This window comes from Berghia stephanieae, chromosome 3 (genome assembly GCF_034508935.2).
Source record: "Berghia stephanieae isolate SIO BIC M18660-M18661 chromosome 3, UCSD_Bste_1.3, whole genome shotgun sequence".
NCBI lineage: Eukaryota > Metazoa > Mollusca > Gastropoda > Nudibranchia > Aeolidiidae > Berghia > Berghia stephanieae.
Genome location: NC_088362.1, coordinates 54,412,798 through 54,428,918, shown reverse-complemented (window position 1 = coordinate 54,428,918; position 16,121 = coordinate 54,412,798). Strand labels below are relative to the sequence as shown.

The following is a 16,121-nucleotide window of genomic DNA, read 5'->3' as shown; positions in this document are numbered from 1 at the left end:
ATGCAAAATGCATTTAAGTTACTTGTCTCCCTTATATTAATAATCATTACAGGCATTCCAGTCATTGGGTAAACAAATATATAAGTTTGTCCTTACTTCATCAAATAAACCATTAGACAAATTATTAGCTTGTACTTGTACGCTTAACAATTGCGTAATATTACTATCATTATCATTTGCTTTGACTAAAAAGTTCACTTGTAAAAAGCATGATATCAAAATGAAAAATCTGGTTAGTATTGATATCTATAATTAAAAATTAGGAATCATTCAAAACAAATTGATACAAAATAATTCTTTTTGAAAATTGAGATGTAACTGACACAAACTTTACTGGTCACTACCAATGTTGAAAGTCACACGCACAATCCAGACATTAACCAATTCACATATAAATCACACTTAAAAAACTGATGTCAAGAATACACAACTCAATGCATAGACATATGGAAGTAAGGACTGAAATTCATTAGTCAAGGGCATTACAAGGGCTATTAAAGTACCTGCAGAAGGGAACAGCCATTTAAAAAAAAGTTTATATTTTTCCTTAGACTATACCAAAATTCATGCTAAAAAAAAAAAATGTTGATTACAGCTAGTTTGCATTCTGCTGTATAAAATAAAAAAAAAGACAAATCGTTCAATGACAGTCTTATTCCTTTAAATGATCATAATAATGATGGGAAACATACTCCCTGTAGTGGAATACAAGTTTTCAAAATTTAAAAAAAAATAACCAAAAAAGTGAAATGTTAATCTGAACACATGACACACCTGTTTCTTCCACTTATGTGAAAACCATGTGACTATTAAACTCGATTAAGCATTTCACTTGTATGGCACGAAGATTAAATGATTAGTGTTGAAGTGTCTTTAATCAAACCAAAAACTTCCTCGTAATTTATGATTCAAGAGTGGTTGAAATCCTTCTTATAGATTATTTTATGTGATAAATTGGTAACTAGTGTTGAGGGTAAAATCAAAGGTGTCAACTAAATACGCCCAAGGCTCTTTGAAACATCTCTGGAACCAGGTGACAAAGTGAATAAGACATTGCACTGTCACCCAGAGGACCATGGTTTGAGCCATACTTTCGGCATTACCCCCCCCCCCCCCCTGCAACTGCAACTACTGTGCAAGATGCCTTGGTTGTATATCTGAGTATCCCATTAAATGAATTAAAAAATTTGTTTAAAAAAACAAAACAAAAAACCCAGATAAAGCCAAGATGCGTTTGTTAAAATCAGGGGTGAGAATGATTGGTCACAGAAAAGGAGGAAATTTTTCAGCGCAAAGATCAAGGCCTATCCATGCGACCATAGCCTATAAATTTGAATGCCATTAAAATTTGTCTGGCAGATATTTCTGACACCATTTGGTGGAATTTCAAAAGTTGAAGGTGTAATTACAACATATGGTGGTTGTAGTAGGGATGATGAGGTGGTGGTGGTTGTAGTAGTAGTAGTGGTGGTAGGGACGATGATGTGGTGGTGGTTGTAGTAGAAGTGGTGGTATGGACGATGATGTGGTGGTGGTTGTCTTAGTAGGAGAGAGGGAGAGATGATGATTGGCGGTGGTTGGAGTAGTTGTGGTAAGGATGATGATGAGGTGATAGTTGTAATAGTATTGGTAGGGAATGATGTGATGTTGGTTGTAGTAGTAGTGGTGGTATCGATGATGATGTGGTAGTAGTTGTAGTAGTAGTGGTGGTAGTGATTTTGATGTGGTGGTAGTTGTAGTAGTAGTGGTGGTAGGGATGATGATGTGGTGGTGGTTGTAATAGTAGTGATGGTAGAGATGTTGATGTTGTGGTGAGTGTTTTTATTCATCAAAAAAAATTGAAAGCGGAGGAATTGTGAAGGCGATGGGAGGAGATAAACTACCATTTAGGCAGAAATCCGAAGGTTCTCAACCCCATAAAATAAACAGCTGAAATTCTCTGTCTGACATTTTGACAATGTCACATGTGTATTGGAATAAATTGATAAATAAATCACACAGCTGTAATTTCCTTTATATTATTCTTTTATGTCAAAGAAAACCATTTTAAAAGGTAAGATTTAGTACTGATGGTGACAAAAAGTGAAAAAAAATATTAAAACTTTGAACGATTGCCTTTAAGCCTCATTTTTACTGCACTAACTCCCACTTATAGAGCAATAGAGGTGATAATATACCATTTAACTTTTTAAAAAAAGGAAATTCCTTTTTGGACTAAAAAATTGCAGATTTCCGCAGATCCGAGGAAAACCACCAGCACTGGATGATAACAAATATATTTTTTTAAAAACACACTATATTCTAGTATGTGAGGTGACGAATAGCATAAAACCATTGTGTATTTTTTTAATTTGATGCAAACATTCATTGTTAATTAATTGGCATTTCCACATATGAAACATCCTGTTTGGAAATCACAAAAAGTTTCAGACCCTAACAGAATGTCCTGGCATGCTGTGTCTTTTATTCTCCTGAAAAAATATGATATGGAGTGTGTCTGCGGTAATATAGGACTATCCATTTTGCATTTTTATTTAAAGTCCAAGACAATCTCTACATTGTAAACTACATTTTGCTTAATTTTAAATAATGTGATACACAAAAAAAGTATCTTCCTGGGTGAAAAATAATAAAAAATAGAATAGAAAAATAAGTCATAAATTAGAAAAACTAGAGTCTCATAAAATTTACTGAACAGCAAAATTTATCTAAATAATACTACATAGAAAAAATAACACCATGCAAGACCAAATGTTTCTTTTCTTTTTTTTTAAACCCACTCCATTTCCTTTTGAATTAATCAAATACCAATTAGAGAAATTGTCTAAAATTTTGTGTAATCAATTATTTAAATAACAAAAGATGATTCATTACAATTTAACACAATTATTACTATCTAAAAAGGATTTTTCGAGCTCTCACCTCCATAACATGAAATACATAAGACATTGCAATGAACATGAAAAACAATCAAGTTTCCAAAAAATCGATCTTGATAAGACAGGGCAAAGACTATAGTCATTTGCTAATGAAATGATACTGCGAGTTAGACACTGCAATAAATTATTTTCTCAAGTTGTAAAAGGCTTATTCCATCCAAACATATAAATTGTGATAATTACTAAAAGAGAAAAGTTTACAGACATACATATAACATTTAACATTCTTAATGTTAGAATTATGTAAACAACTCCAAGTAACCTTCGTAGTCGAGATTGAGTTTTGAAAATATGCATATAAGGCTGTGACAATAGATTGTTTCCAAAACGTTTTGACATAAAAAGAAATCAAAACTTTATCTTGAAGAAAAACTTTGAAAGGATTTAGTTTTCATCAATTTTCCTGTGGTCAATAATATATAAACAAGAATTAAAAAACAAAAACAAACTGGTATCAAAAGAATAGCTGGAATAGATTCTCAAAAAGTTGAAAAGTGCAGACAAATCATTTTGTTTACATTTTAAAATCATTTTGTGAAGCCATTCCTACCAGTGTTTTGGTGCCAAACTCCAGCTTTTAAAAATCACGTGTCATTATTTACCAAAGTGAATATTGATGCAAGTTGGATCATTTCAATAATTCTTTGAAATTTTGGAACTGATTTTCATGTTTTACCTTTGTGTTGAAACATTATGAAAAACCTTTTATCACAACCTCATATAAAAGTTTAATCAACATCAGTGCTGATGGTGACAAAAAAAGAAAAAGTAGGAAAATGTTGAACGATTGCCTTTAAGCCCCATTTTTACTGCACTAAACCCCACTTTTAGAGTAATTGAGATTATAGACTATCATTGATACTCTAGCTAACTTCTGGAGAGTGGGAAACTGCACCTGCACATCAACTCTCATTGCTAGCACATTGTTTCGAGAAAAAGCAATTTTTAAAAGGAGGAAATTCCTCCTCTGGACTCCAAAATCGCGGATTTCCGCGGATCCGAGGAAAACCATCAGCACTGCAACATACTACAGACATATACCAAAGAACAATGACTATAAATTCAAAAACATTCTCCAAAAAAAAAAAAGAAAAGAATAAAAGAAAAAAAAAATCAGACAAAAAGATCAGTAACACAAAATACTATAATAAAAAGTCTCTTGAAAAGTTAATCAACAAATTAATTCTCTCAACCCTTTAGAATGAAGGTGATAAGGTTCAATTCAAATTTACAAGTGATTGAACCAATCTTTGATTTAAAAAATGAATTTGGATCGATCATGATATTTACTTTGTCCAAAGTACTGTTGGCTATAAAACCATTCCAATTCAATAAAAAATTGCAGAAGTTTAGATGAAAATTTACTAATGCTATTGCAAACAACCATAGGTAATATAAGAGGCTATGAATAAATCTATTTCAGATATGATAAGATTATAATGAAATATATAATATCAAAACATTTAAATAGACGTGAAAACATCAATGCACACAAAATACATACTAAGAGGAAATAGTTTTTCAATAACCTGAATCACTCTTTCACCGTTTTCTTCTTCCTCATCTTCCCCACCTGCATCCCCTAGTCGATCATGTTTGTTTCGATAATTTTCATTTTCCTCTTGATTTTCCTCATTTTCTTCTTCCAACCCCTCATCATTATTCTTTTCTTTTGAATTTGGCGGCTTTAAATGAGAGTATAAATCATCAAAATGAATGTTTTAAACAGTGTAAATGATACCTTATGCAACATTAGGCACAAAGAAAAAAAGTGACAGTAATGTATGTAGAGAACTTAACAAAGTCACATTTGATGCACTAATGTGCTGTAAAGACGATTTTTGTTGTTAGTTAAATCAATTATTTTTTCACTCTGGAAAATAATTGGTTTTGGATCCAAATTCTATTCTTTCCTTGAATTTGAAATTAAACAACAAAAACATCATTTCAAACATTCTAAACAGGTTAAATGGACCTATACTATAGTTAAGCTAAAATAGTTTAAAATAGAACACCTCAAATTTCTTATTCAAAACAGTTAACAATTTCATCCTTGGTGAAATTGTTTTTAAAACATAAAATGAAAATCTCATTATCTATTCTAGTACAACACTTTTGGTTTCTCCATCTGCTGAGCTTGTGAAATAATTTTCTAATGAAAGCAAAGGTCACACTACATACCTCGTCATCATCATCTTCTGGACCTGCTGCCGTTTCCTTCTTCTTTGCCCTCTCACGCCTGTATCTCGCAGCATGGTGAAGAGGGGTAATATCATCTTCTCCTCGGATTTGAGGATCTAAAATTAAAAAAAGAATTAAGATACAAAATCATTCTGTTTTCCAGATTGAAAACCATTCATAGAAGGCCTTTAACATGGTAAAATGCATAGATACACTTCAGTATACGTGTAAAAGAAAAAAAAAAAAAAATGTTTGACACAATATTTAAACATGTAAAAAAAAAGTGATGAAATGCCATAAAGATCGCAACAAGTTTGAATCTAGCAAGATTCATTTATAAGTTTGGTGTAGACGTACAAATGATGAATATCAAATGTGACATCAAGTAGACAAGTCAGTCATAAAGCTGTAGAACAAGAAAAAAAAACTGAAATACCTTAAGGGCTTTGACAGCAAAATTTAAAAAGAAAAGGAATTGATAAAATTTTTAAAACTTACTGGCTCCTGCTTCAACAAGCAGACGGACAACGCTCAGATGGTTATATCGAGCAGCATAATGAAGAGGTGACAAGTCTTCATCATCAAACGCATTTATCTTCTTTTTGACATGGGTGCTTATGTTGTTGATGAGAATTTTCATGTTGTATTCATCTCCGTCCCTTGCACACTGGAAAATATTTTTGTATGAGTATTAGAAAATTAGGCCAAGTCCAACTTGAGAACAAATAATGTGGAAGTTATACAATCAAAGAAATTTTCAACATATTTTGGCGTACAAAAATAAAAACAGTGGATCTGTTAAAGAAAGCTGACTGCACTAACATTGAAAGCCAAACAAAAAGAAGATGGCGCTGGCTGGATCATGTGGCCAGAATGGAAAAATGGTCACTTCCCAAGACAGCCCTGTACGGACAGCAGATGGGAAGAGAAGGAGGGGGTAGATCAAAGAAACCTGGCAAAGGACCATGGAAAAAGAAATAAAGGAAGCAGGCCTGTCCTGGAATACAGCCACTGCAAAAGAAGCGACTGCAAAAAATGGAGATGTCTGGTGGATGTCCTATGTGCCTCAAGGCCTTAAGTTAAGTAAGTATACAATCATAACTCATTGGATACTCTAAGGTACTGATGAGAATAGCAATGTTATTGATTTTAATACAGTTCAATATAATAACACAAATTTTTAAATTATTTTTTGGTATTAGTGTGTCTGATTAGTGGCCACGATCAACTGTTTATCTGCGGGAGGTATATTTTCATCACATGTTACCTGTCAAATTCATTAAAGATAAAAACGCATTTATTTTATGTACACATATAGGAGGATGGTTCAACTAAAATAATATCAGAAAATTCATACCTGGTGCAGGGTCATGTTAAGCTGCTCTGAGCTCTCATCTTTCTTCATCCCAATGGCAATGGGCGGTAGATCACCGTCAGTCCCCATTGGATTGGAAACCAAGTTTGTCAACTCCAGCATTCCTTCTTTGGCATCCCCTCCTCCAGAATGGCGTCTATAACGACCATCAAACAACGGTTCAAGATTGTCACTCATATTGATCAACTTTTCGGACTCAATTTTAATAAATTAATCCTTCACAACTCACTTTAATAAAATACATTCAAGTTACACTATGGGCTCAACCAGTGGCTAACCCGTCCCTGTGGCAGTTATCCTAAAGAACTCAGGTTACAAGTTTTGAAGTGAACGAATGTTTCATCCTATATCAAATCAAAAGTAATGTAATTCAATTGTTCACAAAATCAAACAATGAAAAATAAAAATAGTGAAGAAATGGCTTTATAAATTGAGACTAGAATTTTCCCAATACAAATAGAAACAAAGCAGTGTCCATACTTTCTATTCGATTGTTCGTCTCTACATATTCTTTCACTACTGACTAGCTAGCATGACAAACGTTTAAGTTATAATCTCACACTTACATCAATATCATTCGTTAACAATATTCTTTGAACAACTAGCAAATAAATATATATATATATATATATATTATATATATATATATATATATATATATATATATATATATATATATATATAATATATATATATATATATATATATATATATGATTGGTTTTAAGAAGTAAGCAATTGTGCATTATAAAAAGGTTTTTACAAAGTTACTTGGATGACTTTTTAAAATATATTAAGACCTCTTTTAACTAAAGATAAAGGTACTTGTAAGCTGTTTAAAAAAATTCATTAGACCTCTTTAAAGATTAATTCATTTATTAAGATTAAAAGGTTTAACATTGAAACACTGACATTGTGTGCTGAATGAAACTTGGTTTGGACTTTTTTTTTTTAGGTGAGAGACAAATTAATTTTTTTTAAATCATGGGATATTCTGCTTGTCCTTAAAACTGTGCGTGTATGGGGGAAAATGGAAAATATATAAAATGCATCCCCTCCCTCCCCCTCCTCTTACTATCTTTCTCTCTCTCTACCCCTAGGAATCCCAAACATATTTAGTAGTCATGCAATCTTCACTAAATTCCCCTTCCTTGCCCCCATTCTTGAACCATACTCATTCTTCTTGCAATTTAAACTTAATTTATTCAGCTTATTAATTTGACAAAAACAATCATAATTGAAGAATGTGATTCTATGTAATTCAATCCCAGGCGTAAAGTTGACCTCATGTAAAAACAAATTCTGAGAATGTAGACTAGAAAAATGAACTTGAGGGCGGAAAAGAAACACATTTCGCTTTCACAATGCAGAGCATACTTAGAAAGGCGTTTTTATTTATTAATTAATGACTAGATCTAGCCAGATCTACACTACGACAAGTAACTAGAGTATGAATCATATTGATGTCCATATCTGGGATCGACACTAAAATTCGAGTTAAGTTCTGAAAGGAAAAATAGCCACATTTCCACATATCACCAGATCTCCTTCTCGAAGAGTTAAGTAGAGTCTATCTAGAGTAATAGACGTCTAGTAATAACTATCTAGGCTAACTTGAACCTAGAACTAGAGCTAAGAGAATAAGACTAAGACTAAGACTTATTAATATTATTGTTAGTCTCTTGGTCTTGGTCTTGTCATTGTCTCCACATACATTCTTCTAGTAGGCACTTTGATAACTCCAGTCCAGTGGCCGCCGATAGGCTCACTGTAAGGTGAAACTCGTTTTTTGGAACTTTATTTTTGACCCTTTACTGTTTTGGTCACCATGGCGTTATTTGTGAACCTATGTGACTAACTTTGGTATCATTATAAAGAGCATAAAACAAGCTTTCTAACGGTGTATTTCATTCTTAATTCTTGATTGTATTTCTCAGAAAGCTTATGTAATAAAAATTTATAAATATTTTAATTATAAGAACTTTTTAAATTATGGATACATTTTAATTATACTTCATACATCGATAGACAATTAATTGAAGAATATCTCTGCCAAATTTCATCAACATTGAGACACTCGCTCATTATTTTTTTTTTTCCGCCATCAACCCCACTTTTTAGGACAAAAACCTCATATTTTTTTCCATTTTCATTTATCCTTAATTTTTTCCATACTTTTCATCCATGAAAATGATTTATATGAAAATAAAGCTTATTTTCTGACCATTAAAATGATACCTAACACTTGCCATTTATTTTTTAATTGAAACAAAATTACTGAAAACAATAAGCGGGCCATGTTGACTGTAAAACTCAAAATTTCCCGATCGCCGCGAGATGCTGGTTTTGAGGCAGCAGTGAGATCACAGATTCTCTCTGTAAAATTGACAAAAAATTTCAATATAAAAATATAAATAACTCTGGAACCGTAGGTCGTAGACAAACAAATAAAGTATCAAATTTTATGTTTTTTCAAGTCCCATCCCCCTGACTGAGTCAAATCAAGATATTTTGAGATTGAAAATTTTATCAAAGTGCCTACTTCTAGGTCTAGAATGTAATTGGCAAAAAACGATGTATAGTGACAAAGAAATTACAAAATTGCACGAATATGAACATCGCGAGATATAACCAACCACATTCTTCACATTTCTACTTCCTTACTAATTACTACACACTACACTGCACTGCATTTCACGTTCAACAGGTACGGTACAACTATGCGGCTTTCGCAATAAACAGATAAAAACAAGTGAGGGTGGGCTATTAAACAGTTCATCTAAATTTGAGCCATCAATGCATATATAACGGTTCTGCAGAATTTCTTATTTGTAACGGCGATGTGTAAGGTTTTTCTTAAAATCAATGTCTGCTTTGTTGATTATAATGTATATGATATATGTCTCACAAAATTTCGCTCGACAGCTCTCAGCTCTCGGTGTCGAGGTTACTTGTAAACAAAATTTCTAGGCTGGAACGTTGACGGCGAAACGATTGGTTGATTTTGGCCATGTGACTCATGTAGCCCCTCATTCATGAAATATGTGACTACGTAGATTTTTATAGTGAAACAGCCCCTAATTTAGTATTTATTCATTTTTTAAAAGGGTGATTATGATGATCATCCAGTGGGATAATGAAAAGTGATTTGCAGTTTGCAGACTACTTTCTCAAAGATATTATATCATGAAGCCGATGGTTATCACTGACAGACGGTCATCAGTCCATTGACAGGGAAGGCCCTAACTTTCCACTAGAGGTAACAAACTCAGCTACCTAATTACTGCTGGATGGACATTGGGGTGACCTGCCAGAAAAAGCACATTTCCAGGATTCACCGTTCTCAGTTCGCTTCAAATTGCTTTATTTAGGACATATCGAACCAAGTCTCTATGTCAGATATTGCCCAGCTCTTATTGTGTCCATATTACAACATCCTCATTTGTCAAACTTACTCTGCCTGGGCCGAAATTTCTAGATCGTTGACATCCAGTCGGTTACTGCCCACGTTTAATATCGCTTGTCTTTGTTACAAAAAGGGCACATCCGTTGTTCCACCGACCGTGAGGTATGAAGAGAATAAACATTTAATAATTTTATGGAAATACTCCCTAACCGACGCAAAGTACCATTAATTAGTACAACAATGTGAAATCAAACTTCAAACCAATTCATAAATTGCGTTCGGTTATCAGACCTGCAAAGTACACGTTGGTTGATAGTCTAAAATGAGTCTTCCCATATTGGTATGTAGAAAATAAAAACATAAAATAATGTAGAAGTGTTGCAGTTATGTTATGAATTCAAGAGAGAGAGAGAGAGAGAGAGAGAGAGAGAGAGAGAGAGAGAGAGAGAGAGAGAGAGAGAGAGAGAGAGAGAGAGAGAGAGAGAGAGAGAGATTAAAAAAAATTAAATCTTTTTTTTTTCTGTCTAGTTTTTTAAAAGCTTTCTGGCATGAGAAAAAAAAACTTCAATAGGCTTCAACAGTCGTGACGTCACTTCCCTCGTAATGACGCATGGTAACTTAGTAACTGGTTCTAAACTATCGGAACAATGGCGGACGCCCTTATGAAATACTTCTCCGACAAGCATAAAGTTAAAGGTGTACCCAGAGGAGAAAAACATAAATCTGATCATGTTTTTACTTTTATACATTCTGGTCACATGACATATGAAAAAGTTCTAGCCAGCATGAAGAACAAAAGCACATATTTTCTTTGTTTAGAATCAAGCTGCTCATTGCTGGGCGGACGTGACATCAGACTATTTAATCCTATTCTGGCTAGAACGCTAGTTTATCGCGCAGTGTATCTGCTTTTTGAATGATATTAATATAATAGACCCAGTACCTTAAACTATCGGGAAAGTGAGTGGAACAGACATTGATTGTGGTCTCGATTGTGCAGCATCTCTCTCTCTCTCTCTCTCTCTCTCTCTCTCTCTCTCTCTCTCTCTCTCTCTCTCTCTCTCTCTCTCTCTCTCTCTCTCTCTCGCGGCGCGCGCGCGCAACCAAGCGGAGGATACTGTGTACCTAACAATCGGATCTCAGATTCAATCCTCATCACCCGCTAAAAGAATTAATTCTCAATTGTCTTCTGTCATCCCTCTACTGCTCTACACTCATCATTTCTTGTTTCTTAATTAATGTGAATTAATCACTGTTTGTGAGAGTGGGGGAAGGGGTGCCTTAAACATTACATTGTTTTTCGTCTTATTTTTATAAAGAAGCGGCTCCCATAATTTCATTTCAAATAATTTGAGAACGAATAAATTAAACTATCTTTCTAATAACCGCGGGAGTATCTATTTATTTATTCAGATTATTATCATTACTATTGTTATCATCATCATCATGGGGGCAGCGTAGCTCAGCGGTACGGTCTTTGCACCGGGAAGGTACCGAGTTCGATCACCTGCCGCTGCGCTGTGTGGTTCACATCGCCCTAGCTCAATTTGCGGCGCTGCAATGCGGCTGACGCCTGTGTTATTCCAGTCTTCCCTTGGAATAGACCCTAGAGACAAATTTCCCCTTTGGGATGAATAAAGGGGAATTTATTTTTTTCTATTTTTTATTTTATTCTATCATCATCCTCATCCTCATCCTCCTCCTCCTCCTCCTCCTCCTCCTCCTCCTCCTCCTCATCATCATCATCATCATCATCATCATCATCGCCACTCAAGCACTGATAGGTTGACAGTGTGATTGGACGAAAAGACTACGTGATTTTGAATTATGAGAGTCGAGTCTCACTGATTGAGCTGTCGGAAAACTAAAAAGAAGGGGGGAAATGGACATAACCCGGGGTTTGAGTCTTGTCGGAGTGCATTGGAGCTACGGCCTCATTGGGCCACTGGTATAATAAAAAACATTGCGTTTTAAAATCACGACAGTGGCTTGGAAAGTCATTACCATACGCTTTTATCAAATTATATTATGATTAGAATATCATCATAATAACTACGGCGGATCAAATCGGCTGTAAATGGGCGTTTACAGTGTGTTGCAACGACAGTGTATTGTGAAATAGAGCAACACATTGAAGTGGATTGCGAAATCATTCATCCAGATCTTTAGAAATGGGGTATCAATTCTCAAAATAAATAATAATAGAAGCCCTTCCATGACCTTGAGGAGAACATTAATAATTGGAACATTTTCTTCGACGTCAATTCTCCCTGGGGGGAGGGGGGGGGGGATCAGTGGTACGGTCTTTGCTTCGTAACCGAATGGTACCGAGTTCGATCTCCCACCGCTGCCCAAGCTCTATTTGCGGCGCTTCACAGCGGCTGGCGTCTGCCTGAGTTTTTCCAGTCTTCACTTGAAATAGACCCTTGAGACAAGAAGAAGAAGAAGAAGAAGAAGAAGAAGAAGAAGAAGAAGAAGAAGAAGGAGGAGGAGGAGGAGGAGGAGGAGGAGGAGGTGGAGGAGGAGGAGTTCTTTTTTCTTTTCTTTCTTTTTTTTTTAAAATGGAACAGCGTGGCTCAGCTGTACGGTCTTTGCTTCGTAGTCGAAAAGTACCGATTTTATCACCCGCCGCGCTGTGTGACCTTGAACAAGTCACCTCGGCCTATCTCACTTTGCGGAGTTGCACTGCGGCTGACGCCTGGGTTATTCCAGTCTTCCTTTGGAATACACCCTAAAGACAAATTTCCCCTTGGGGATGAATATAGGGAATTTTCTTTCTTTTTTTTCTAAGAGGAGGATGGGGAGGAGGAGGGGGTGGTGATGGTGGTGGTGAAGAAGAAGAAGAAGAAGAAGAAGAAGAAGAAGAAGAAGAAGAAGAAGAAGAAGAAGAAGAAGAAGAAGAAGAAGAAGAAGGAGGAGGAGGAGGAGGAGGAGGAGGAGTAGGATGAGGGGGAGGGGGAGGACATAAAGATAAGGGAGAAAAGATGATTGCATTCCTCACCGGTCATCATTATTGTCTTTGATACTGATTACAGGAATTTCCTCGTCTTCTCGAAAAAGCTCGGGTGATGGGGCTTCATCTTTGTTATTGTTTGGTGGTCTTGGTATTCTTGGGGGGACTGAAATAGTCGTGGCGTGTTGGCCTGGACCTTGCATGGTGTCGGCAGATGTTTGCGATGAAATAGAAGGGTTAATTCCAAAGGTAGACACAGCACTTTCTGGTCTACTTTTATGACTCATTACAGGGTTAGTGTTCTTTATAGGGGCAAGTGGTGGATCCGAGTCGGTAGGACTCACTCTGTTCTTGTGCATAACTGCTGCGTCTTGGAGGGAGTTGAGATGTGGTGCGGATTGTACTGATCATGGCACTGCGTCTCTGTGAAAAGAAAAGGAAACGAAATGAGGGTGTCTTAACTGATCGCTGGCGTCTGTTATTGGAAAATGTAATTGCGTAACTAGTTTTTTTTAAAAAGGCGATTACGAACATGCACTCATCTATTTTAATTACTATATTATGGAAATTAACGTAGATCGAGATGAATCTTTTGAGCCATCAACAATCAAAATCGGTCCGGTAATAAAGAATGTAGGTGCGCGCAAATGACTCTGGCAACAGGTCGGCCAGACGGCGATTCAAAATGCCAAGGTCAAATTAATGACCGATCACTATGACCTAGCAGATATTCTAAATAATCATTTGAGTCAACGGGTGATAAAATTACCTTTAATTTAAGAAAGGGTTACACGTCACTCGTTTATCAATCTGTAAAACAATAGTTTTACTAATTCTGTGCTCGTTGGCAAACATCTAACAAGGGCTGTACGGAACAATTTTGAACCCAAAACCCTAATTATTTTTTTCAATAAAAAGAACTAGTGGAGAACCCGCAGCATTCTGAGATGACATGAAGGCTATTACAAATATGCACTCATCTATTTTACTTACTATACTTCCATATTGTGGAAATTAACATAGATCGAGACGAATCTTTTCAGCCATCAACGATCAACATCGGTATAAAATACGCAAATGATATTGACAATAGAGCGCCGGCGGTATTGCGATTCCCAAACACCAAATTCAGACAATGATGCCGTAGTGAGTGAGGGGACGCTTTTTTTTTTCTTTTATTTTTGGTGTTTTTTAAAATTCTTTTTTTTTTTTTTGAATTTTTATTCAATGTAAGAAAGCTTTATTCAAGAGCAACGTTTTTTTTTTTTTTTTAAAATTTAATCCCAGGACAATTTGCCTAATGACCTTTTACATTAGTATCAATTATATAAGTGGGATTTAATTTGAACGTGTTAGATGTTGTTGGGGCAACGGAATGATTCAAGAGCAATGTTTTCTTTCATTCTTCATCCTAATCTATAACAACAATCATCTTATAGTTCCAACGCGGACCTCAAGGAAAGCACCCAAGTCATCCTGGCAGCGACATCTATTAGTAGACTGCATCCAAGAGCTACAATCCCGATCGAGTTGTGTATATATCTTCATGATTAAAACACTTTGATATAAAATACATAAGACATGTATGGCAGGGGCGTGGCTCTATTGGTTCAAATGGTGCCTGGCACCACATCCATGTTTTAAAAATGGATAACAGCATTTTTAAAAATATATAAAACTGAGAAATGGTATATATCGCCTTTTATCAACAGTGCGAAACAGACTCCCTTTCTGTCACAACGCCTTCTATCCACGCTTTTCTCCCGATTCACACAGTCCGTTGATGACTGTCAGCGACTGTGTACCATGGCTGAGCGAGTGACTGGATTTCCCCACTCAAACGATTGCAAGGAGCGGATTTTTGCTTGCACCATTTAAGTGCTGCCACATTGAATACCTGAGAAAATGGCTCGAATTTTTACTATCTTCACATACGAGAAAAAACCCGCCTCAGGTGCCGAGAAATGTTTGCTCCAACTCTGTTGGACTGGGGAATAATAGCTAATGTTGGTCATTTACGTCATAGTCATAGTATGGTAACTTCGACCATCTTTATTATTATCGAAATCACGATTATATAAGAAGTTCATTTGTTTCTCTCTCTCTGTCGTGATTATTGTATATATTAATTTATTATTATTATTATTATTATTATTATTATTATTATTATTTATTATTATTATTATTATTATTATTATTATTATTATTATTATTATTATTATTATTATTATTATTATTATTATTATTATTATTATTATTATCATTAATATTATTTTATATATATTATTATTATTATTATTATATCTATCATCATCATCATCATCATCATCATCATCATCATCATCATCATCATTATTATTATTATTATTGCTGCAAAAATTGATATGAAGGAATGTGAACGAGTTAAGTCAAACATTTCTTGATAGTGATGCTATATGCTAAATGCATGATCTTCGCGTGAATATGCGTGTTTGACTTTGTGTGTGTGTGTGTGTGTGTGTGTGTTTGTGTGTGTGCGCGCGTTCATCTCTCTCTCTCTCACACACACACACAGATAGGTAGATAGATAGATAGATAGATAGATAGATAGATAGATAGATAGATAGATGACCGATAGATAGATAGATAGATAGATAGATAGATAGAGAGAAGAGAGAGAGAGAGAGAGAGAGAGAGAGGAGAGAGAGAGAGAGAGAGTCTTGTATGGTGTCATGTTTGATTTCCGAAGTGGAATGGGGCTGTTCATGACGTAACTACAGTACTCTTTTAATAAGTCATGGGCTGTTTACATTCTTACGCTTTGTAAGTTTTGAAATTACCCTTTGTTCGATTGACATTCAATGTCTGCATCTGTCCCTTTAGCTATTTCCCCCAGTGTCCAAACTCCAATCAATATATTCGTTCGTGATTTCTATAAACAAACTATTGAAAAGATTTGCAGGGATAGAAACATCACCATGCAAATTTACTTTACAAGTATGTAAGGTTTTTTTTTTCTTTCTTTTATATTTACAAATGTAGCATGTGTAAGACATTTTCGTCTGGCACCACTTTATACTAAGCATGCCACGCCGCTGGTATGGAGGGACGAATTAGTCTAAACAAAGAGTTATTTAATTTTAAAATAAATATAATATTATATTGTGAAAATTAACATAGATCGAGACGAATCTTTTGAGCCATCAGCGGCCAAATTATGGCAAATCCGAATGCCAAAGATTAAGGACTTATGATTACGCCCCATTAGATATCCTTTCTTTAAAAAATA

At 35.0% G+C, this 16,121-nt stretch overlaps 1 protein-coding gene across 6 annotated transcripts in view; it reads right to left on the bottom strand.

Annotated features, from left to right (window-relative positions):
* Window positions 1-16,121, bottom strand: part of LOC144968018 (transient receptor potential cation channel subfamily A member 1 homolog) — a 77,252-nt gene that overhangs the window by 25,439 nt on the left and 35,692 nt on the right. For 2 of the 6 annotated variants that reach the window (XM_078905953.1, XM_078905952.1), the window contains exons 2-6: window positions 12,902-13,276; window positions 6,478-6,631; window positions 5,619-5,787; window positions 5,121-5,236; window positions 4,469-4,624 (exon numbers count right to left, since the gene is read on the bottom strand). In XM_078905953.1, the coding sequence (XP_078762079.1) occupies window positions 4,469-4,624; window positions 5,121-5,236; window positions 5,619-5,787; window positions 6,478-6,631; window positions 12,902-13,212 (906 nt within the window). In that variant the 5' untranslated portion in view covers window positions 13,213-13,276. Of the gene's footprint in view, window positions 1-2,432; window positions 2,472-4,468; window positions 4,625-5,120; window positions 5,237-5,618; window positions 5,788-6,477; window positions 6,840-9,402; window positions 9,491-12,901; window positions 13,277-16,121 lie in introns of those variants that run through there. The other 4 variants (XM_078905954.1, XM_078905956.1, XM_078905955.1 and 1 more) reach the window with 4 other exon arrangements.